Below are 24,875 nucleotides of genomic sequence, written 5' to 3'. Positions count from 1 at the left end.
GAAAACGGCCTTCTTAGCAGCCTCCATGGTTTCCTTAAGGGCACAAGTCTCTTCCTTCGCTTGAGCAAGCTCCTTGTTTAAAGTAGAGTTTTCCTACCGAGCTTTGGACAAGTCCTCGTCCTTTTGGTGCAGGAGTTTACGTTACCCCTCCACTTGAGTTCTAGTCATTTTAAGGCTAGCTTCGACTCCACTTCTCTCCCTCTTTTCATCTGCCAACTTCTTGGTCAAATCCTCGCTCTCCGCTAGGGCTCGGCCTAAGGCCTTCTCGGTCTCAAATCTGATCTAGAGTTCGGCTGTAGCCTTTTTCTGAGAGTCTTCCACCCATCTTTCTGCAGCAAAGACTTCCTGAACGGCCTGCATTGAAATATTAAACAAATGCATTATTGCTGAAGCAAATTCAAAGTGCATATGAATGATCGTACGTTAAAAGGTAATGAAAGCAGTAAGATGGAGGTAATTGAAGGACACCTACCAAAGCCAAGTCCCTTTTTAGGGAGAGAAAGAGATGTGGCTGAGTCATCTTATTTAGAGCCTCCATGTCCTTCGATAGGAGAAGAGGCTGCTCCAGTGCGTCAGCCAGGTGGTGAGCATACCCTTTCTAGAATGCCCTGATGCTGGACTGGCAGGAAATGGGGGCCCCATCTAGTTTTAGCTCAGGAGACCAATTGGCCTGTGCCCTGCGTTCCTCGGCCAGGTCACGACTTTCCCCGCTCTCCACTGAAGAAGCGCGCGTCTTACCTTTGCTTACTTTCTGTTGTTGTTGTTGCTTAAGCTTCTTCTGCTTCTCCATCTCTCCCTCCTCGGCTTCATTCTTCCTCTTCTTCTTAGGTTTCGAGGTGTGAATCTTAGGATCAGTAGGAGGAAGGGGTGGTGGCAGAATGGGAGGAGGTTGCGACCTAACCATGCCCTTTTTGGGAGCCTATGTGCCTCTCCTCGTCATCAACTTTCTAAGGGTAGACATGTCGTCTTCCTCTGAGCTAGAGTCGGGCTGTGCTATTACCAAACCCTTTATGCCAGAATTTCTTCAGGCGTGTGTTCTTCGTCCAAAAGAAGGACGAGGTGATCTTTTTGAGGTCTCTCAGCTTCTTCAAGGCAAAATTGACCTATTTCCTCGTCAAGTGAGTGTTGTAAGGATGTTGGATCTTCTCGGATGGCTGTTGTCTAGGAATGCGCCAAGAGTGGAACTGCTACGATGGGGCAAGAGTACAAGATGACAGAGGGGTCGTCTAGGAGTTCGTGGACAAAAATGAAGTCTTGTCTTGAAATATCTATCCTTTTGCGTCTTTGGTCACCCGCGGTGATCGCGTTGCCAATCTCTTGGAAGTCGTCTGATAAAGGATCGTATCCTAATATCAGGTGGGCTACCCTCACTTGCAGGTCTTCGCTTACAAACACTTCGGATCAAAGAGCGCGATTGAGGTCCGCGACGCTACAGAGGCTCAGACGAGGTCGTACGTGTTGTTTGTCTGCAAAAACATCCGAAGAGACAAATGTAGTTAGGTCAGCAACGAATATCAGGTAACAAGGGAATAACAAACAAGATAACCAGAAATGGTGAAGTTAATAGGGCTAAGTCACAGGTTAGGGAATCTAACTCCTATAGAGTCACGCCTAGGTCTCCCCAATTGACTGGGCAATGAGGACCGTCAAACCAGTTTCCTGAGGCGATAAGATAGTCGTCTTTCATGCCTTTGTTGGATTTGGGAAGGCAAGATATGAGCCTAACAATGCTAGATCTGGATTTAAGGTAATGTCCTACGTCTTAAAGTTTATGGCACTCGTACATGTAAACGACGTCGTGCCATGTGAGGTTCAAACTCATTTGTTCATTTAGAGCGTCGACACAACCTAAGATTCTAAACACATTTGGTGTGCGTTGATCTGGGCATAACCTATGGTGACATAGGTACTCGCTGGTCACGTTTTTCATGGGAAGGGTCATCCCACCCTCTAGGAATGTGATAATGGGGATGATAACTTCTCCCTCTGTTCTAGCGTTACCTATGGCTTCTACAGGGCAATATCTCAAGCCTACGTCTTGGGGAATATGATATTTGGCCCGAAAGCCCTCCATACCGGCGGCGGTATCTACTAAACACTTAAATCTACCCATTTTGTGGGGGTGTGAATGTATGTTTGGAGAGGGAAATGGTGTAATTAGTGGCCGAGGACAATAGCCAAGGAGAAATGAATAGAGAAGATTGAGAACTTACGGGAAATAGTTAGATGATTCTTCAGGAGCTTCTTGGGAGGAAAGAGAATGAGTAATTCTTAGATGTGATTGATTTCTGAAAGGATGGATGGAGATTTGGTTTCCTAGGCGTTTTAGCGTGTGGGAGGCAGCCTCGAATCAGAGTTATCCCGTCCAAATTTTGAGAAGGAACCCGGACCGTTGGATGCACATCTCACCATTGAACGTGGGGAACAAGACGTAACTTGCAGTCATTAATGCGAGTATTCCGGGTTTCGAAGCGTCAGGGGGGTTTAAAAGAAGCGAGATGACCCCAACACGTGTGGCGGTTCGCAAAGTGTGTGAAGGCTGTGTTGTTGGTTCAAAACTCCATTTCTCTCCTCGGATGGGGGGAAAATGAAGTTTTGAAGGGCTATTGTGGGGGGTAAAATAATTAAAATATGTATTTGGGCCTTGGGCCGGATTTGGTGGAGAAAGCCTGTTCGAGCATAGCCTTTAAGGCCCACAAACCAGTTCATGCTATAAGGGTTGGAGAAGCTGTCCGAGAAGGAGTATCTCCTCCGATGGGTCAAGTAAAGGTCATAGGACATGTTAAGGGGTTTGGAGGGAGAACTCCAGAAGATCTGTTGGGTAAAGGCATGATCCACGCGGTTATTGGAAGTAAGAGCGTATGATAAATATCAAAGGGGAAAAGGCTGCTACCACCACATTAAAGACCCTGCACCTACCTCCCTGGCTGCATTAATGGAGAAATGACCTCTGAACAGTAATGTTCAGCCTTCCAGCTGGTGTTTGAAGACTTCAAGAAGGTGCCAGATGGGACAAGTATCTAATTGGAAGATCTGTGTTACACGTGGAAGAAGAAAGGAAGAAAAAGATGGATATAAAAGAACAATAGGGGTATGAGAAGAAAGGGGGGGGAAAACGGTAGTTGTAATATTGTTCTTAAGGAGAGAAAGGCAGTACAATTGGTCCTCGGATTACGTCCGAGGAGAGTTTCTTTGCTATTCTCATCTATTGAACACGCGGATAACGGCAATCTAGCCTGATTCTTCTCTTCATCCAACATCCATAGTCTAGGTTTTAAGCTCACACTCTACAAATTTTATTGTAAAAGGGTCTTTGGGCCTGAGTCCGTCTAGTGATTGGACCGGGTACAAATTGTGCACTTACACTCTCAGTGATTAATAAAAAAGCTTTGAGATTTTTTAGCAATTATTCTTACTATTTATCTTTTAGTTAAAACTTGTATCGCCTAATCTTTTTTAAAAAAATTTACCATGTAATTTAAATATTTAATACTTATCCCTAAAAGCATAACCCCCCCTTATTTCTAGATTATCTTCTACACGTTCAGTAACTTTAGTTACCACTCTCTGCTAAATCCTAAAATTTCTTACACTTACCATTTGTTTATGAGGTATTTCTCTTTCTCTCATTATCATTTTCTGCATTTTCATTTAATATTCTTGTGTGAGGTTATGGATCATTTTTGCAAGGCTAGAGTGAGTATTTTTTTTTCAATATCTAATTTATGGTTTATATTTTATTTTTAATGGGTTCTGTATATGGTTATAGGATCTTTGAATAAGCTTTCAAAATATTTCTTGGAAAACGTAAGCTTGATGACAGTATTTCCTTGTTGAACTCTTTTTTTATTCTAATCCATGGAACATATTGTAGTTTTGTTTACATTACTTTATATAAAATGTTAAAAAATTCATGTTCTTGTTTTCATTTGAATCTTATCCATGATTTTTATTGGGGTACAAATCAGATCAACATGTCTTTCATTTTTTTGGTGGCTATGAATTATCATTGATTCAAGACATACACAATAAAGATCAATATTTATTAGTTTGCACCTTTTATAGTTGTCAATTGAAAATTTCTGTTTCAATTTATCAATGTGATAGGATGATGAGCATGTATTTAGTTCTAAAAAAATATTTAATTATACTTAATTTAGCTATGAATGATTGTTGGTGCAATTGTTGAGTAATTCTTATATTATTAAATTATTATTTATTGGCCTATGCATGGTTAGTTATTCATTAAAAAAAAGTAAGATTAAAAGATGTGACAATATGAATCATGTCTATAACACAATTGTATTGGAAATATACATATTTATATTATACTTTCATCATATTAATACTAAATAATAGTAGGTAGACGTGGCAGGGCTTACCAAAAAAAAAAAGTAGACATGGCAAGGGAAGGTAAAAGTAAAGACAGAATCATCACAACAAAAGCTGCTCGAGATATTACTATCTTTTTTCACCAAAAACTGAATGGAGCTTGGATGACTTTTAATGAATACCCAAGATCTGAGCTTGAAACTATATATGCTTGCTATATAGCTCAACATTTTAAGCACAAGCAACCAGATAGGAAGTGAAAAAGGCATTTGTGGTATATGTGAAACACCACTATTCTGATTGGATATTTCACATTAAAAATCCTATTTTTAAGAAGTAAAATAAGAAATAAGATTGTTACAAGAATGGTCTTTCCTTCATTCCTACACCCTTTTGGAAAAAGATGGTGGATAAATGGATGGATGAAGAATGGGAGGTGAGTATAAATGAAATACATGTCATAAATTCTCTCTATCTCTCTTGCACTCTCTCTAACCTTTATTTGTGGTTTACACTTTTCACAATTGTTATATTATTTTAATTTATATTTAATTTTGATAGTGGTTTAAGTAATCAAATTAAGTTGTTATTATTGTTAAATTAAAAAAAAATTATTATTATTATTGTTTATGATATATTATATGATTATATTTGATATAGTAATATGTGTACTTATTTATTGAAGCATTGATACAAATACAAATTCACTTTAATTGTTTCATTTTAACTCATATTTAATGCTTTTTTTTTTAAGGACTAGCAAAGATGAAGAGGACAACTCAAACAATAACATGGAGGTCGAAAACAACTTAGAGGGTGACTTAGAGGAAAACTAATATAGATCTTGTCATAATTCTAGTTGTTTAAGTTTAAAACAATATTTTTATGTCATGGTTCAATTTTAGGATTTCTTTGTATATTCTATATTTTAAACTTTGAACTTATAAGAATTTTTATGTTTCAATGGATCAATTTTTAGTGATCATTATACTATTTTAATAGGATAATTAAACAAAAATGATATAAAATAACTTATAAATAAATAATAAAATATTATCACTAATGACATAAAAATTTGATCATAAATAACTTTATAGTGACAACAAAGTCCCTCGCAATTTATAGAATAGCAACACCACTTAAGCCCTTGCAAAAACGTTTGAAGTAACAACTTAACGTCGTCACTATTATTTCTAACTAATTGTGAGGGGTTAAAAGCTCTTACAAATAAATTTTAACGACGACACTATTCGTCTCTAAAAAGTATGTCATCAATTTGAAATTCGCAAATAATTAATTGCAAGGGTACGAAGGTCCTCACAATAAAAATAAGTCGCCGACTTTTCTCGTTGTTTGGTAATATATTTGTGAGGGCAGATTTGTTCAATAAAGACAGTGGATTGCCCTCGTAAATTATCTATTTGCAAAGGTATGGTCGCAAAATCTCTTTTAGCAACAAGAGCAAATATGACTGCCTTCGAGGGCCATATGCCCTCGCTAATAACTTTTTGCAATGATATTTGAATTTTTGCAATGGCATTTTACCCTCGCTAGTAGACTCTTTTCTCGTAGTGTGAATTAACCAATTAATTAGTCAAGTTGATTAATTAATCAGATTAACATACAATATGCGTGGCAGCACAAACAAATCACCAATTAAAATAAAATGCAATGTAAAATAAAGTTGACATGGTGATTTGTTTACAAATGGGGAAAACTCCCAAAGCAAAAACTCCACCGGGTGATTTTAAGGTCACCACTCCTGAGAATTCACTATTATCACAACAAGCGGTTATAAGTAAAGGAATCTCAATACCTTATACCGACCTACAGTTGAACCCTTATCCCAATACCCAATTGGACTTGTTCTATAGTGACAATCTCTCCTTTTAATGCATGGCTCCCAGTACGTGACTAACCAATAGATGTGCAGATCTCAGTACGCGACTTAATCACCAACTTGAGAAGGATGTTGGCTGCAAAGTTCTTCAATTCATCACATGAAGAAGATCAATAAGCTCCTTGGTCACAAAACCCTACGATGTACAAACATAGCAGCTTTTTCAAGAAAAAGATGAACTAGAACATATGTCTCTGGTTCACAATATGCTTGTGAAAAACTTTTGCATTGATGTGCATCAGCTATGACGGCTCTTAAAACAATCCTTATATATGTTTAGGGTTGTGAGAAAAGAAAGGCCAAACATCTATTCACGGATTGGATGAAAATCAAAACTGAAAAACTGACTTCCTTAAATCTCGATAGATACCCTATCTATCGAACAACTGTCGAGTTTTGGGCTTAAACAGCTTATTAAACCTCAATAGATACTAGCTGTTGAGCTAGCTGTCGAGATTTAAAAATCCAGCACTTTATACCTTGATTCTTAGATAGACTTGTATGGCTTTAACACTTGAACTTGAAACCTTGTTCCTTAAAGCATTAAACACATCCTAGATCTACCCAATTACAAGTAAAGTGTGTTTTGTCAAAGGATTAGACAATACATGATGACATATGTTCCTAACATGAATCACATATATCCTAACAATCTCCCCCTTTGGCAATTCGTGACAAAACCACAACAAACAAATGAACATATGAAATAAGTCATAAATCACTCAACTCATACTCACTTGTTAAATACAATAAAATCTATCCAAATACAAACTCTTGAAAAACTTTGAAAGAAGAGAGTTCATGGCAAGGAAGACTTTGATAACCTGTATTTCTGAAATACTTTAAACAAAACTCATCAAGGCATCTTAGTGTAAAACAGAGATTAAAGATTGCATACAATACATAAGAAGCATGTGCATAAAGAGAGAAAAGAAACAACACATGAAGAGATAGGTGAAAGAACTGTAATAACAACCTCATCATATATATATATATATATATATATATATATATATATATATATATATATATATATCAATAATGAATACAAGGTTTGCTATCACAAAGTGGTCACAAGACCAAAGGTACATGAACTAAGTATCTAAAAGATAAAGAAAAGAAAAAAAATACATAAGTCCTCACTGCATCACTCAAAGTATAGACACTCCCCCTAACAAAAATCTCATATGTACTAACTCTCCCCCTAAATACATGACTACTCTCATCCCCAAAACTACTCCCCTTTTTAAGTCACGAATGACAAAGGGTGAGTAAATCAAGCAGTCATCTCGTCAGCACTGGAAGAGCTAGCATTGTCATCCTCAGTATCATCACCGTCAGAGTCACCATCATCATCCTCGTCCTTAGAAGCCTCTGGAGAAAGAGAGGGAGACTCAACGAAGCCACCAAGGTGAGCCTGTCGTCGTGCAATTCGACCGACACAGGTGTTCACCTGACACAACTCATCACTAAAAGTGTCAAGGCGAGCATCCATGCGTTGAAGTTGAGCCATGATCGCATCAAGAGTCACACGACCCACAGAAGAGGAAGGAGTAGATGTGGATGGAGCTAAAGAAGCCAAAGGTGTCGTCATCTCAGTCTGTGTCCTCCTCGGTCGAAGTTGCACCTCGCTCCATTTAACGGTAGCAGCATCTATGGCACACATAACAGAGAAGTGGTCCAAGTTGGGATAGGAGACGAAAAAATGACGAATAATCCTCGTGATAACTGAAGGAAAAATGAGCTTATCACGAGTCACCATATCCCTATAGATATTTATAAGGGATAGGATGAAGTGAGAAGGAAAGTCGATTGAAATGTCCTCTAACAGGGATAACAAAAATCGAGCACGAGGCTCTGTGATAAAGTTATAATGAGACAATGGATGGAGAACGAATGTCATCACCATGTTAAGGAATCTCGGACCTTTAACAAAGACTGAGCAAGGGGTGTTTTGACGGTCACCCCAAGTAGAAAGTATCTCACAAAATAGAGACATGAGTTCGTCTTTATACATAGTCTTAAGACGAGCACAGCCGGGGTAGTCAGGATGCGCTATCCTCAGGACATGTAGCACCTCGGATATAAGATCCGGAGTGACTACAATGCACGTACCTCGAACGCGAGTGATAAAATGAGGTACAAAATAGTCAAATTCATGCATATTGGAGTAAACCTCCTATATAATCACAAAAGGACATGTGACCGAGATGCCACATAGTGACTCGCAACCCCTATTGTAGATGACAGTGAGAAGGTCAATATCAAAAAAGTCTGATAGGATGACTTGGCATTCCGAATGAATGCCTCGTTGGGAAAAGTTCTCTGAAAAGTCCTTATGGGCTTTATCATCACAAAATCTAACATGTGAAGGAGTAGGATTAAAGGAAGATGCCCCAAAACGAAGAGGGTTCCGAGACAGAGTAGATTTTCGCTTAGGTGCCATAGAGCAACTAACGAAAGAAAGGAAAGAGAGAAAGAAACACGCAGAGAAGCACCAACACAGATCAATATCAAGATAAAGATAGATGAAGGTACTTATGCAAGGAAAATGCATGAACATGTGACATGCAAAAGTAAAAACATCATGGACTCAGCCCAATCCAATCCTACCAACACACATATAATCAACACATATAGCACACATCTATAATGCATGAAACATTGTTATAATGCAAATGTGATGTGATGCAATGCATGAACTATTAGGATCATTTAAACAAAACCTATCCCAAAAATTTCACAAAAACTTCATCAATTTTGAAAAAACCCCAAAATTTTTCAAAAACCCCAAAAGTTAGGTCAAAATGCATGAAATGTATGATAAAGAGATACAAATGAGATCATACCAATGAAGAATGCAAGGAAAAGACCGAAGATTGAATGGGGAAGATGAAGAGGTTGAGTGAGAAGTGTTTAGGAGAGAGAGAAGTGATTTTTTGTCAAGAGAGATAGGAGTGAAATGAGAGAAAATCGCATTGAAGGCTTTATATAGGAATCCATAATTCTCGACAGATCGAGAGGTATCGAGAGGTGTCAAGCTTTAAAGTTCAACAAATACAGCTATCGAGAAGCTGTCCAAAGGTATCCACAACAAAAGGGGCTCGATGGATCGAGATGCTATCAAGCATCTATCAAGGAGACAGAAACTTTCTCAATGGATCAAGAAGCTATCGAGATTATGATAAAAGGAAGCTAAAGAGCTCAATAGATAGCCTAGCTGTTGAGAGGTGTCCAGCAATTGTCGAGATTGCTTTAAAAACAATTTTTCAATGAAGAGAAAAACACAGACGTGAATGCAATCAAGCATTCTATACAACCAAGGATCTAATCAACATTTTAAGCTCTCAAAATCATCTCTCAACAAAAATTGTTAAGCACATAGATCCAAAAACACACACATACACACTAAACAAGTCTAACCAATTATATATTTCAAAAACAAATTAAGACAATTTAGTGAGCATACATTTACACATGCAAACCTTGTGATGGTCAAATCATATTGTACCTGTACTCATATCAAAAGTAGCAAAGAATATTGCGTGTTATGTGTGAAAAATATCGCAAGATTGCATAAGCGTCTACATGTTATGACGATCTGAGATTTGAGCAAATTCATTTTACTCACACATAGTCATAACTGCTTGATGGGGACTATCACCTTCAAGGTACATCCTATAACTCCCACATCTCCTAGAAGACATGCTTGCAATCATATATAAAGCATTTTGACTCTTTTTTCTTTAATTTTTCTTTGTATATTTTTCTTTTATTCAGCATATCATGCATGGGCATATAAGAGAGAGAAAAGAAATACCCAATTATGTTAAGCTTTTGACATTGCACTTTTACTACGCTGAAGCATACAGATGTCATTTCATGATTGGTGGGCAACAGTGGTGAGATGGTTATTTATGCCTTTCACTTAGGATTTTTTAGTCCTTCCCGTCAAAAAGAATTATACGAGTGTTAAGTTCAAGAGATTACTTAATCTTACTCATCACAAACACAAGCCACAAAGCTCACTTGCTTAGTTGTGCATAAAGATGCTCATGTAAGTTACAAGAGATGCAAAGTTTAGAAAACTTTGTTTCATTGGCCATTCAAGCTACACAAGTACCAATGTACACAAGCACACACTGTTTTTGTATTTTTCTAATTTTCAAATTTTTTTATTTTTATTTTATGAAAAACAAAATAAAACAAAACTGAAACAAATAAATAAAAACATGTTAAATAAAGCAATGCATAAACTAGACTGACTCAAAACAATAAAGCAAAACACACAAGTAATGCAAACACACAAAAAGAGGGAGAGAGAAAAAAGTGACTAAATCACTTAAAGCCTTTTTCCTTCCACAACTTAGAAGAACCTTTCCTTTTAGTGAACCCTTGAACCGGCAGTAAAGGGGAAGAATTGCAACCGTTCAAGTTCGAAAAGAACATGAGAGCTTTGAGGAGATCTCCAAGAGGAGCAAGAGGGGATGGAAACTGATTCTGGTTTCCCGATGAGACCATACTGTTGCTTTGTTGAGTGGCTAGCCACTTATAGCAATTAGGTTGAGTATGTCTAGCTGCTCCACAGTGATGACAGAGATGTTGCTTCTTCTGATTAAACTTATGAGCATTACTCTTCTTAGCCATAGGGTTTTTAGTTTCATTCTTAGCTAGCTTAGGGGATGCTCCTAAGATAGATTTACTCTTATCTATGTTCTCACTAACTAACACAGGTTTGACATCATTGTTCTTAGATTCAGCATTATTAGCAAGAGAAACAAAAACAGTAGTACTAGAGGAAGCAGTATTAGGAGAAGAGAAATCATACCCTAAACCAGTTCGATCAAAAGTAGATTTTTAAAGGCTGAGCATCTCATCAAGCTTTTCACTTGAAGTCCTCTCCAGCTGAGCTCTGACTTGAAACAGCTCCACTTCAAGCTTCTTGATCTTCTCAGCCAAGAAATTATTCTCAACCTCAGTGCTCCAATAGTCTGATTGGCTTCATCAAATTTTGTGGATATTTCTTCTCGTTCAAGCTCCACATCACTGAGCTTCTTGGTGACCAACCTATACAACTTCTCATACTTTTCGGAGACCTTGTATAACTTGGGCAATGTGAATGTCATCTTGTTCATCCATCTTCTCAAAATTTGACTCCACCAAGTCCTCTTCCTCGTCCACATCTTCTACATTCCCCTCAGTAGGATTGACAGTGGCGGTGAAGGCATTTAGGATTCCGTTATCCTCATTTTTGAAATCATCCTCAGGTTCAGTGTCGCTCAATGTAGCAACAAGTGCCTTGCTTTTCCCAATGGTCTTGAGATATATGGGGCACTCCTGTTTCATGTGTCCAAACCCTTAACACCCGAAACACTTGGGTCCTGAGGGAACAGTGTACTGACCGCCATCCCTAACATCCTTCTCCCCTTTGTCTTGGCTCTTAGACTGAGAAGAACTAGATTACCTACAGTCCTTGTTGAAACCCTTCGCATTGGCATTCTTCATGAACTTCTTGAATTTCCTGGTAATATAGGACTTTATTTTAGAATCGTCATCATCTGAAGACTCATCCGAGTCATTGCTCTTGACCTTCAATGCCATGCTCTTACCCTTACTCGATTTCCCAATCCTTGTCAAACCCAACTCATAGGTCTACAATTTGCCAACCAGCTTTATCAAAGGAATTTTGTCCATGTCCTTTGATTCCTCAATAGCGGTGATCTTGACATGAAATCTCTTGGGTAGAGATCTAAGTACCTTTCTCACAATCTTAGGGAATTGGGTTCGGAAATGGTTTCCCCAAGATTAAAATCTAAGTTCACTATGTCCTTGAGCTTGGCATAGAACTCATCAAATGACTCATCCTCCTCCATCTTGATCTCTTCAAAGCTTGTAATGAGCCTCTAAAGCGTTGAATCCTTGACAACCTTGGTTCCACCATAGGTTGTCTAAAGAATGGTTCATGCTTCCTTAGTAGTTTCTGTGGAGGATATCTTCTTGAACTCCTCATTCTTGACCACACTGAATAAGGCATTCAATGCCCTGCTGTTGAAGTTTGCCGCCTTAATCTTAGCATCATCCTAATCAGCTAGCGCTTCCTTTGGCTTGGTCCAGCCTATCTCCACAGCTTACCACATTTTCTCATCTAAAGACTACAAGAAAGCTCTCATGCGTACTTTCCAGTATGCATAGTTAGTACCATCAAATAAAGGAAGTACAATTAGTGACTGTCCTCTATCCATGACAAACAGGGGCCAATGAATCACATAGCAAGGATTAAAACCTAATCAGAGTGTGCCCGCTCTGATACCACTTGATAGGCCAAGAATGTATTGACCCCTCGTGATGAATTAACCAATTAATTAGCCAAGTTGATTAATTAATCAGATTAGCATACAATATGTGTGGCAGCACAAAAAAATCACCAACTAAAATAAAATGCAGCGGAAAATAAAGTTGACATAGTGATTTGTTTACGAATGGGGAAAACCTCTAAGGCAAAAATCTCACCGGGTGATTTTAAGGTCACCACTCCCAAAAATTCATTATTATCACAACAAGCAGTTACAAGTAAAGGAATCTTAGTACCTTATACCAACCTACAATTGAACCCTTACCCCAATACCCAATTGGACTTGTTCTGTAGTGACAATCTCTCCTTTTAATGCATGACTCCCAGTATGTGACTAACCAATAGATGTGTGGATCCCAGTACGCTACTTAATCACTAACTTGAGACAGATGTTGGCTGCAAAGTTCTTCAGTTCATCACATGAAGAAGATCACAAAGCTCCTTGGTCACAAAACCCTACGGTGTACAAACACAGCAGTTTTTTCAAGAAAAAGATAAAGTAAGGCATAGGTCTCTGGTTCACAATATGCTTGTCAAAAACTTTTGCATTGATGTGCATTAGCTATGACGGCTCTTAAAACAATCCTTATATATGTTTAGGGTTGTGAGAAAAGAAAGCCCAAACATCTATTCACGGATTTGATGAAAATCAAAACTAAAAAATTGACTTTCTTAAATCTCGATAGATACCCTATCTATGGAAGAGCTGTCGAGCTTCGACCTTAAACAGCTTATTAAACCTCGATAAATATTAGCTGTCAAGATTAAAAATCCTGCACTTCATCACTCGATTCTTGGACAGACTTGCATGGTTTTAACACTTGAACTTGAAACTTTGTTCCATAAAGCATTAAACACATCCTAGATCTACCCAATTACAAGTAAAGTGCGCAATTACAAGTAAAGTGTGTTTTGTCAAAGGATTAACCAATACATAATGACATATGTTCCTAACATGAATCACATATGTCCTAACAAAATTTAAGTTCTTTCAATAGAAATAACCTCAATACTACTTGCAGTAGTGGCTTGCTCACGTGACCACATGCAACTCCAACCTTGATAGAGACTCTTCTTCTCTAGATTCCTTTCATACAAACAACCCATTTGTGACTTCAAGGACCACCTCGTAAATTTTCATAACAGCACTTCTATGTTGAATTTAGTGGCTTCAACTTTAATTACCAATCTTTTGATCCTATTTGATTTGATAGTGATTGAGAACTTGGTCACAAAACCCTATATGTACAAACACAATTCTCTCCAAACTTATTTTAATCATCTCTATTGTAGTCCATTTATGTTTTAGCAAATATGACTCAAAATTATAAAAATTGGACGACATAATGGGCTTGATTAAGAATCAGGATCTGCGACTCTCAATCAATAGAATAGCGATTAAGAAACTTTCGATATAGTTTCAATTAATTAACTAACTGTCAAGTTTAGTGTCAAGATTACAATGAGTTCCTTCTTCTTGAGTTGTCTAGGCATGAATTATGAATTTGAATTGGACTATAAAAACACACAAGATTACTTTAACTTTTTATCTATAGTTTACCAATGTACATACTATAGACCTATACTGGTTGATACAAACTGAAATCAATCAAAAAAATTGGATCTCCAACTAAAAAATGGATCAATAGTATAAGTATGCCTTAGAAAAGGCTAATCGATGTCAAAGGGTTCTCAGTAACAAAATTATATGGGCTTGACCAAGATGGTTTGGGGCTATTCTTGACACACTTTAGGTTCATACCATATCTTGAATAGACCTACGCTGATCTGGAATGGAAACATGACAAATCAAGATAAGGATATTGTAAAACTTATGACCAAACAAGGCTTAGATTGATTCAAGAGTTGAAATTAAACATACTTCTTCATAAGACAACTAAAAACTTGGTCAACTAGCCTTTGATTATTGTCATAAGACAACCAAAAACGTGGTCAATTAGCCTTTGATTTTTTACGCGAATTCTTGTACGGGCGTCATCAAAGGCAAGAGGAGTAAAAAAAAATCATAAAAATAAAACTACTCAAATTCAAACATAGCCAAAATCCTTGCTCTGTCTTAAGAAGAATATTAGCAAAAGAAATTTTGCTTTGATGCCATGTGATATTAAACGAACTGTGGTAATCAATGATAACCAATTATAATTAATCCAAGGCATTTCTTTTGTTATAGACACGTGTTTGAGGCAACATAGTGTTCACATGTAATAGGTTGTGGGCTTTAGGCCCACCTTATTTACTTGTACTACACACATCTACCTCCTATATAAAAACACTCTTGTATATTCTATTACTTAAAAAATACAATACATTCATTCAGTATTTCTAACATGGTATCAGAGTCATTGCTCTAATTTTCTTGTGTTTTGCAGTCTTGTCTTTATTGGTATTTTCTGCTGACTTAACTTCTTCGGTTAGTAAACCTTTATTTTTTTGGTGCCCTTTCCTGACAGCTTCGCCACCGTCAAAGGTCCTCAAGGTTGAATCTTCGCCACCAAAAGCTCGCTCATTGCCACCAAGATCACTGTCCTCGTCGGATCTTCACTTCAGACCTCCAATCAGAACACAAGACATATCATCGCGTAAATCGTCACCCGATCTACTCAGCCCAGCCGAAATCATCCACATCGGACACACCACGCGCTCCCACATAATGGTTGAAAATCAACGAGATCCATCCATGCGCCATCATGTGCCAAAAGAAGTTCGGCGCATACAGCTCACGCACCACCGGGAATCTCGCAGACGTCATCCGTGACGTCATCACCTGATACGTCAACCCTAGCTATTTGCTGACATCATCCTACTTACGTCATCGTTGACTTTCGTAATAGTTAACCATCGACTTTTTTTTCAAGTTTGACTTTTTGCAGTTCAGGTACTCCTTACCCAGTTTTTTATATAGATTTCATATTTGCAGTCTATTTTTTCATATTTTACTTCTAAATAAAGATTAAGGACAGGTCTTCTTCTTTTTTGCAACAATCGTCGTCGACAATCCAACAAATGTTTCTGCAAACGTTTTGGCCATAATATTGAGACTTGTTATCAACGCAACAAATCAGATGTTTCCATTTCTACTACTACTGTTGCTAACATTGAGAGTATCCAACCAATGGCTCATGTCTCTACAAAGTCCAAGTCTTCTAGATCCACTATCACCATTTTCACAGTTGACCTTCAAAACATAATCGCTAATACCATTCGTATGGTTGGTAATGCATCTTATTCCTCTTCTCTCTCAATTTCATCTAGTATGTCTCCTTCCTCTTGGCTTATAGATTTTGCTTGTTGCAATCACATGACACCTCACTCATCCTTATTTTCTCAACTTGAACCTGCACCAAACCCTTTTAACATTCACACAGCTAATGGTTCTACAATGTTTGGTCATAATATAGGTTCTATCTCGACCTCCAACCTCTCGGTTTCTGGGGTCTTTAATGTTCCTAACCTTTCTTACAATTTATTTTCTGTGGAACAATTAGTTGAGTTGGGTTATCGCATTACCTTTGATTATTCTAGAATTATTATGCAGGATCCAAGGATGGTAGAGGAGCTTGGGACCGGTCTTAGAGTTGGGCGTATGTTTCCCATGGACAACCTTCGTCCTCTACTTGTTGCTCCTGTTTCTATTGCTGCTACAGCTACTACAGTTTCTTCTATTCCTTCCTTTGCACTTTGGCATGCCCAACTTGGTCAAGCATCCTCCTCTTGGGTACAACACTTGGCTTCTAGAGGTTTGTTAGGTTCAATGTCCACATAAAATTTTGATTGTGTTTCATGTTAGTTAGGAAAACAACCAGCTTTGCCTTTCAATACTAATGAATCAATGTACACTGATATCTTTGACTTAATTCATTCTGATGTCTTGGGGGCCCTTCCATTGTCCCTAATATTGGTGGATCTCGATATTTTGTTGTCTGTATTGATGATTATTCTCGCTATAGTTGGATTTTTCATATGAAACATTGTTCTAAACTATTGCAAATATATTCTAATTTTGCAAAAATGGTTGAAACTCAATTTTCCAAACGTATCAAAATTTTCCGATCTGATAATGCTCTTGAATACACTCAATATGCTTTCCAAGCTATTTTGCATTCCTATGGCACTATTCATCAACTAACTTGTCCAGGTACCTCTCAGCAAAATGGTAGAATCGAACGAAAACTTCGCCATATTCTTGACACTGTTCGTGCTCTCCTTCTTTCTGCCAAAGTTCCCGCTCCTTTTTGGGGCAAAGCTGCTCTTCATAATATTAATTGCATTCCCAGTCCTGTCATCCAAAATCAAACTCCATATGAGCACCTTTTTGGGTCACCTCCAGATTATCATCACCTTTGCTCCTTCGGTTCTGCGTGTTTCTTTCTTCTACAGCCACATAAGCATAACAAACTTGAGCCTCAGTCTAGACTTTGTTGTTTTCTTGGCTATGGCAAAACTTAAAAGGGGTATCAGTGTTATAATCCTGTCTCTCATTGTCTTCGTATCTCCCACAATGTTGTCTTTTGGGAACATTGCTTCTTTGTCGAGCTCTCTCACTTTCGTATATCCCTATCTACCTCCTCTGTCTTTGATCTTTTTCTAGATGAGCCACATATTCCTTCTATAATTACTCCTGATCCTCCCATAGACTTCTCTATCCAACCACCAAATATTTTTTATGCGTCTCCTGGATCACCCTCTAATGAACAGGTGGAAGATGAACAAGTCAAAGATGAGCCACCCAACCCTGAGCTTGGGTCCCCTGTTCCTACTCCACCTAAAGATCTTGCACAAAGACATTCTACCTCATCACTCAACTCAAGTAAGATCCATTCCTGCACATTTACTTGATTATCATTGTTATACTGCCCTTGTTACACTACACGAGCCTCACACCAATCATGAGGCCTCCATTGACCTTTTATGGCAAATTTCAATGAAAGAGGAACTTGATGTATTATCTAAAAACCATACTTGGGATTTGGTGACTGCCCCCCCTGAAAAATTTGTGGTTGGTTGTAAATGGATCTACAAGATCAAGACTCGCTTTGATGGGTCCATTGAGCGATATAAAGCTCGTCTTGTTGTAAAAGGTTTTACATAAGAGGATGTGATTGATTATGAAGAGACCTTTACTCCGGTTGCTCAAATTTCATCTGTTCATGCCCTCTTAGATGTTACCGCTACTAGTAAATGGGACTTTTTTTCAAATAGATGTCAAAAATGCATTCCTTAATGGAAATTTAAGTGAAGAAGTTTATATGCAACCTTCTCCTAGTCTTTCTATTGAACCGAACAAGATTTGTCACCTTCGACATGCACTTTATGGCCTTAAACAAGCTCCACTAGTTTGGTTTGCCAAGTTCAGCTCTACTACCTCTCGCTTGGGTTACATTGCTAGTCATTATGATTCTTCTTTATTTCTTCGTCACACCGACAAAGGCACCACTTTTCTTTTCCGATATATGGATGATATGATCATAACTAGTGATGACCTTAGTGGCATTCAAGAACTCAAGGATTTTCTCAGTCAGCAATTTGAGATGAAAGATCTTGGACATCTCAACTACTTCTTGGGTTTGGAAATCACTCATTCTACTAATGGTTTTTATATTACTCAGACCAAGTATGCTTCTAAACTTTTGTCTCGAGCTAGACTCACTAATAGTAAGACTGTTGACACTCCAATTGACCTAATGCGCATCTGACTCCCTCAGGGGGGGACCCATTGTCTAATCCCTCTCTTTATAGACAATTAGTTGGCACCTAATTTATCTCACTATCACTCGTCCAGACATTTCCTATATCTTTCACATGGTGAACCAGTATCTGTTTACTCCACAATCAACTCACTATACTACTGTTCTGCGCATTCTTCAATACCTAAAGGGCACTCTCTTCCATTGCCTTTTCTACTCTGCTCAATCCTCTCTTGTTCTCCATGCATTCTCTGATGCTGATTGGGCAAGAGATCCCATTAATCGCAAGTCCACCACTGGTTATTGCTTTCTTCTTGGTTCTTCTCTGAATTCTTGGCAAAACAAAAAACAAACCCTTGTGGCCTACTCCAGTACTGAAGCAGAATATCGTGCCCTTACTGATACCACATCTAAGCTCCTTTGGCTAAAATGGATTCTTAAGGACTTAGGTGTATACACATCCTCTACTACTCCTCTTTATTGTGACAACTAAAGTGCCATTCATATTGCTCAGAATGATGTCCTCCATGAACAGACTAAATACATTGAGATCTATTGTTATTTTATCCGTTATCATCTTGTCCACGGTGCTCTCAAGTTGTTCTCGGTCTCCTCTAAAGATCAACTTACAGATATCTTCACCAAGTCACATCCTAAGCGATGCCTTCGTGCTTTGGTTGACAACCTTAAATTGGTCTCACACCCACCTTGAGTTTGAGAGGGGCTATTAACGTGTAATAGGTTGTAGGCTTTAGACCCACCTTGTTTACTTGTACTACACTCTTACTCGTACTACATTCTTACTTGTACTACACACATCTGCCTCCTATATAAAGGCACTCTTGTATATTCTATTACTTGAGAAATACAATACTTTCATTTAATATTTCTAACACATAGCAAAGAAAAAATAATCAATTTACGTCCTCTTGATGGAATGCAAATAGCATGTGTAATAAGTAGAGCCAAATTTATAGAATACTTAATAGTCTGTAATGTTACACACTTCAACTCATTGAAACACACATGTAAAAAACTAATACCGTACGAACCACAATGTCTTATTGTGGAAACCATGACTACCTATAGTGACAATAGTAGGGGGAAAACAATCCAATTCTAAATTTACATATAAATAGTTATATATCATGAATGCAAAGCCGGAATCGGCATTGAACTTAAGAATATGACTTAGACGAGCCAATTGAAATAAATAAGAGTACGTGGCGCAATTCGACTTGAAGAAACTTTGGCTATGTTGGTTGCCTCAGAAGAAGCTACTGAGGTACCTTTGGAGGATTGGAGATATAAGGGCTTTGTATGCTGCTTCAGTGGGATGATAACTATCCCAAAATACATGATCAGACGCATTTTTACAAATGGGAGATGCTGGATTACACAGTATAGCTACCTCTATATCCCCTGTACCACAGCACCCTTTTCCCACAACATGGAAGCCTGCATTACATATTAAAAAAACAAGAAGAAATCAGAAATTATGATCAAGGCGATAGAAAAGGTACATTGATGAAACATAGTAATGGTAATGGTTATATAATAGTAGTAATAATATTAATGATTTACCATGATTTTCAGGGTTTTCAATGAGATCAAGTAGAGCGTTGTAAACATCAATATAGACAATCCTACTGTTGGGCAGGTTCCTGTTAAGGGAGTCTATATTAGCATTAAGTTTTGAGTTGAACATCTTTGCTGCTTCATTGTACTTATCTGCGCACCCTCTATGTAATCCTCCGGCCAGAGTTCGCTGTGATGGCACACATCCTATTGGCGGTGCACTGAATACTGCAATCCTTCGCGCCCCTAGCGCATATATTTGCTTAAAAACATAAGGAGACACATCAATTAGTCACAGAGAGATATTAGGACTATCAGTGTTGTTATCAGAGTAATATTACATCCACCATATTTTCATAATAAATTATAAGTAATAAACTGGTTCTAATCTAAAGATATCACTGAAATCACTTTTTAGAGGAAAATTAGAGTTTGGGAACAATAATGAATATAACAAAGAAAGCCAATGAGTGATGGACGTTAATTGAGGAGATGAAAACTTACATTTAAGAATTCAGAAGCAGAGTTGACCATAAGGTTAGTGTAAGAAGGGATATCGTATTGCAATTCTCGTGCATGAGCAACAAAATATGTATTGGCAATGTCGTCACTACCTGCCACCACGAGATATAAACTATTGGCCAAGATGAACTTTGTCCTCTCCGTTCCAACAATTCCATTAAGTTTTCCTATGTATTCTTTGAACATTCCCAATTGATCATCTAAAGATAGGACCGACTTTTGGAAGAAAAAAAAAATGGAATAAGAGAGAGAATAGTAGGCACAAAACATATAGGTAAAAGACAAAATTTAGCTATCTTAATCTCATCCAATTAATTTTTGATGATTTATTAGACTATTTACATGTATTAGTATTTAAATAAATCACTCAGATTCGTTTGAGCCAAATTAAATGGACTCTGCATCTTTTTTATTAATTTTATAGGGACTCCACAATCCACATATTAACACAATGGAGAAGTAATTTTATTAATTTTGCTGACCGCTGGCCCATTATGCCCAAAAAAAAAAACCAAAAGGCATGCTGGCCCACCACTAATAGATACATCATCATTATATTCTATGGTTTACTTAGACATTCCCAAATCCAAAAGGTCTTTTCTTTGGTTTGGACCCAAAGCAAGAATCCTGGTCATCCAAAAAGAAAGCCCAAGTCCTATATTTGTATTTGGGAGGGTATCAAGATGTAGTATTTTTTATTTAAATTTTTTTTAGAGAAGTAATAATTTTTTTTTAGTACTGAAGTAAATAGGGATAGATTACAGTGATCTTCAATATGGAGCTATCTATTACTTACTTTTTTAAAAGTTTAAAGTGGAAAAGAAATAGATGGTGCATGTATGAGTATTATAAATAGTCTTATAGAATTTAAATCCAAAAGGAAAGTAACAAAATTATATGTGCATACCACTATTTTGGGAGTCAATGGATCATATCCTGAGCCACCTGAAGCAAAACATACACCTGTCTTGAGCTCTTGAGGTTGCAAGTGTGGATCTAAATATGCTGGTACAAGCTCTTTGATTCCCAATTCTTCAGCTAAAAGTTGAATCAAAATTAGACAATAAAATAAATTTGGACAAGTGCGTGTGTGTTTATATATATATATTAATAATGTGATAGTTACAACAATAAGAGAATTTAAAGCCTATATAAAGTATTTTTATATTTAAACCCTATATAAAGTATTTGTTAAAAATAAAAAAAGATGTCAGTTAAATTATAACACTTTGATTGAATAATGTATTATTATTAGCAAACAAAAGAGAATCCAACCCCATCACCCAGCCCAGGTTCTCTACAAAAACGTCAGGTGGGAGATTATGGATGGGGATAAATCCTACAAAAGAACAAGAATTCCCATGCAGTTTACTTTCACCGCCAAATTATATAACAATTTTTAAAAGTTCAGTGTGCAATTTATTTATATTGTAAAATAACCTAATTATCCCTGACGAGCCCTAATTCATACAAACTCATTTGGGCCTTGTTGATAACTATAAGAGTACACATATCATAGATTCATCAGATGCTCACTCTGCAAATTGCAAAAATATGAAGAGAGCCATAATTCTTCTCTCTCTCTCTCTCTTCATCACTGGGTCTCAACTACTCAACCACCAGACAAGGCATTTAAAGCAAGCCAGATTGTGGGACAAATGGATTGTCAAGATCAGCTTTCATTTAAGGTACTTTGTTTTTTTAGTATTAAAACGTTATCATCTTGATTATGAAAATAGACTAATTTTTTTTTTTTTTGAGAATCCAACTTTTACTGCACAAATAATGAATGAAAATACTTGGTCTGAATTTCTTTTATTTCTCTTCGACCTTGTTGCCTTAACCCAATTTAAAGTCATCTCTCTTTCTCTTTGTATCTCTGTCTCTCTCTCTCGACCAAAACATAAAAGACGGAAAGAAAGAAATAAGGGCAGACTAGACTGACTAGCTGCGTCTAACTTCTGCCAAGATTAAGGGCAAACTGAGAAAGCAGTGCACGTAGAGGAGCGAGAACTCACTCGTGCACTCACATGCAAAAAATGACTCCATTGATTGGTTATTGGGAAGTGGAACTGAGATCTAAATCAGAGTAATGAATAAAAATAGAAAGTTTTCCTCAATAGTATAAAATTGCCTACCATGACACACTAAAACCTCTAATAAAAGAAAAAATTCACATGCTAGTAAAGGTTTTCTACTTGTTCCTTTGGGTAAAATTACTGTAATTTTACCGAGGACCATGTTCAAGTTTGAATTTTTCAAGTCAAATAACATAATAGAGACGGAAAACAAACAAACCCCAATGTAAAAAAGAGTCAAAAGACCACTACATATGCAAAGAGAGAAAGAAAGAGAGAGAGATATACCTACTAGGTCTACTGGGACCTTTCCATTGCCGAATCTACCTGTTGGAACTTTGCCTCTAAAATCGTTCCCATACGGAGCGAAATTGCACTTAACTACACTTTTTAGATGGTTGTTGTTGCCTGTATCCACGATTGAATCTCCAAAAGCTATAACTGCAGGCACCGAAATATTTGGTGGTAGCCTTACAACAGCATTGGTGTTGCAGAAAAGAACAAAGGCAATGAGACTAAACAATACTATAGCCGAAGAAGAAAAAGAAGACAAACTAAAGAGGAACTGCATTTTTTTTTTAGCTAGATGAATCTTGCTTGGTCGCTACTGCTAGGTGACACAAAAAGTGTTGATTTGTATTTTTCTCATTTGGGTTGTACCCTTTGTATATATATAGAACTGCTACGTCACTTAATGCGCACACACAAGAAATAAGCTGATCTAGCTGTAAATTGTACAAAAATCTATATTATATGACTCTGTAATAAACAATATAGTTTTTTTTTTGTGAATGTAATAAACAATATAATTGATGCTAGCCCCTCTGCCCACTTTATTACAATCATGAAAGTTTTTTGTGTTTTTTTAATAATTTGATGGTTGGGTAGAAATGATTTGACTCATAAATATCTTCATTGGAAATATTTAAAGTGTCAAACTGTCAATCAAGAAAGAATTAAGAAAGTAATTACAAATTGTCAAATTCGGTTTGAAGTTTGTGGATTAAAAATAAAAAACTCTTCTTTCTTAAAAATAGAAATATCAAATATGGTTTAAAGTTTGAAATGGGGGTGTGGGGGGAATCAAAACGGTACCAAAAAAAAAAAAAACAATGAAGTGAGTTAGTTAAGTTTGCAATACAAGATGATAACTACTTTAAAGATAGTATGCTGGTTTTTAGAAAATTGAGGTTTGACCTAATTGGAACAAAATTGTGTTTGATGCAGTAAGTAGTAAGTATTTTTTATTATATTTATATAAATATATATATATATATATATATATATATATATATATATATATCTCTCTCTCTATACATGATAAGGATTGTATATAGATTACGTTACTTCAAAAATATAATTAAACTTGTTAAATACAAAAAAAAATAAGGATATATGTTTAATAGACTGCAACTAAATCACGGAGGAGAATTCTCTTATAACAGAAATTATTTTTTCTTTTTTCTTTTTCTTTTTTCTTTTTTTGAACAAATAACTGCAATTAGTTAACTCTTAATAATATTGGTTTATAGTTCTCCGTCACACTAAAAACAAGATCCTTTATTAGTCAAGTTTAGTTAGCTACCACCTTTAATTTCATAAATCAATAAAAAGAAAAAAATATATATCCATAATATTTTCACAACAAATATTAAGTGTTAGGTTGTTATTACCTATTACGGATAGATAAGAAATTAATTTAAATTCTAAATTCAAATTAAAACCAATAACAATTTATCATTTATGATATATTATATAGGTGTTATGAAAATATTATAGTCGTAACACTTTTTCAAATAAAATTATTATATATTATTGGGTAGTCATAAAAACAAGTTAGAGATGTATTTACATGAATTGCTCTAGAAAGGTTATCAAAAAAAAATGAATTGCTCTAGAAAAGTAGAATTTTTTTTCTTTTTTTTTTTATGGAAAAGTAGAATGTTTGGTGAACAAGTTTTTAACTAATAAATAAAAGATGAACCAGCTTCGGTGTTCAATCACACTTTTGGGCTAATCTTGGCACGCCACGACTGTTGCTAATTGCTACTCCCTCTGTCCCATTTTATTTGTCCGGTTTGAAAAATCAAACTTTTTAAAGGAATATTATATATTATTTTTTCTGCCTTATAAAAATGTATAAGTTTACAAAACTACCCTTAAATAAATTTAACAATTTTAAAAAAAAAAAAAGAGCTATTCTTAATGAGGCAATTAAAAAGGTACCCCAATTAAATTGATTTTTTTAAAATATTAGTTAGTTTTCTTTTCAAATAGTTTTGAACATAAAGTAAGAGTATGATAGAAATATTAGTAAAATAATAACTTTTACTTTTAACAACAGTACAATATTTTAAGACATCTCCAAATAAAATAAATGACAAATAAAATGGGACGAAGAAAGTACT

At 36.4% G+C, this 24,875-nt stretch overlaps 1 protein-coding gene across 1 annotated transcript; it reads right to left on the bottom strand.

The window, feature by feature from the left end:
* Positions 1-19,233: 19,233 nt before the first annotated feature.
* On the bottom strand, positions 19,234-23,119 carry LOC142641424 (GDSL esterase/lipase EXL3-like). The gene is made up of 5 exons (XM_075815865.1): positions 22,756-23,119; positions 21,297-21,427; positions 20,372-20,605; positions 19,874-20,129; positions 19,234-19,747 (listed from the first exon to the last, which is right to left on the bottom strand). Exons 1-5 carry the CDS (start codon positions 23,036-23,038, stop codon positions 19,557-19,559), a joined length of 1,095 nt encoding a protein of 364 aa, XP_075671980.1. The 5' UTR covers positions 23,039-23,119; the 3' UTR covers positions 19,234-19,556.
* Positions 23,120-24,875: the final 1,756 nt, after the last annotated feature.

Source organism: Castanea sativa, chromosome 1 (assembly GCF_040712315.1).
Source record: "Castanea sativa cultivar Marrone di Chiusa Pesio chromosome 1, ASM4071231v1".
In the NCBI taxonomy this organism is placed as follows: Eukaryota; Viridiplantae; Streptophyta; class Magnoliopsida; order Fagales; family Fagaceae; genus Castanea; species Castanea sativa.
The sequence above is the reverse complement of the archived record's forward strand: the minus strand, read 5'-3'. Positions and strand labels throughout refer to the sequence as shown.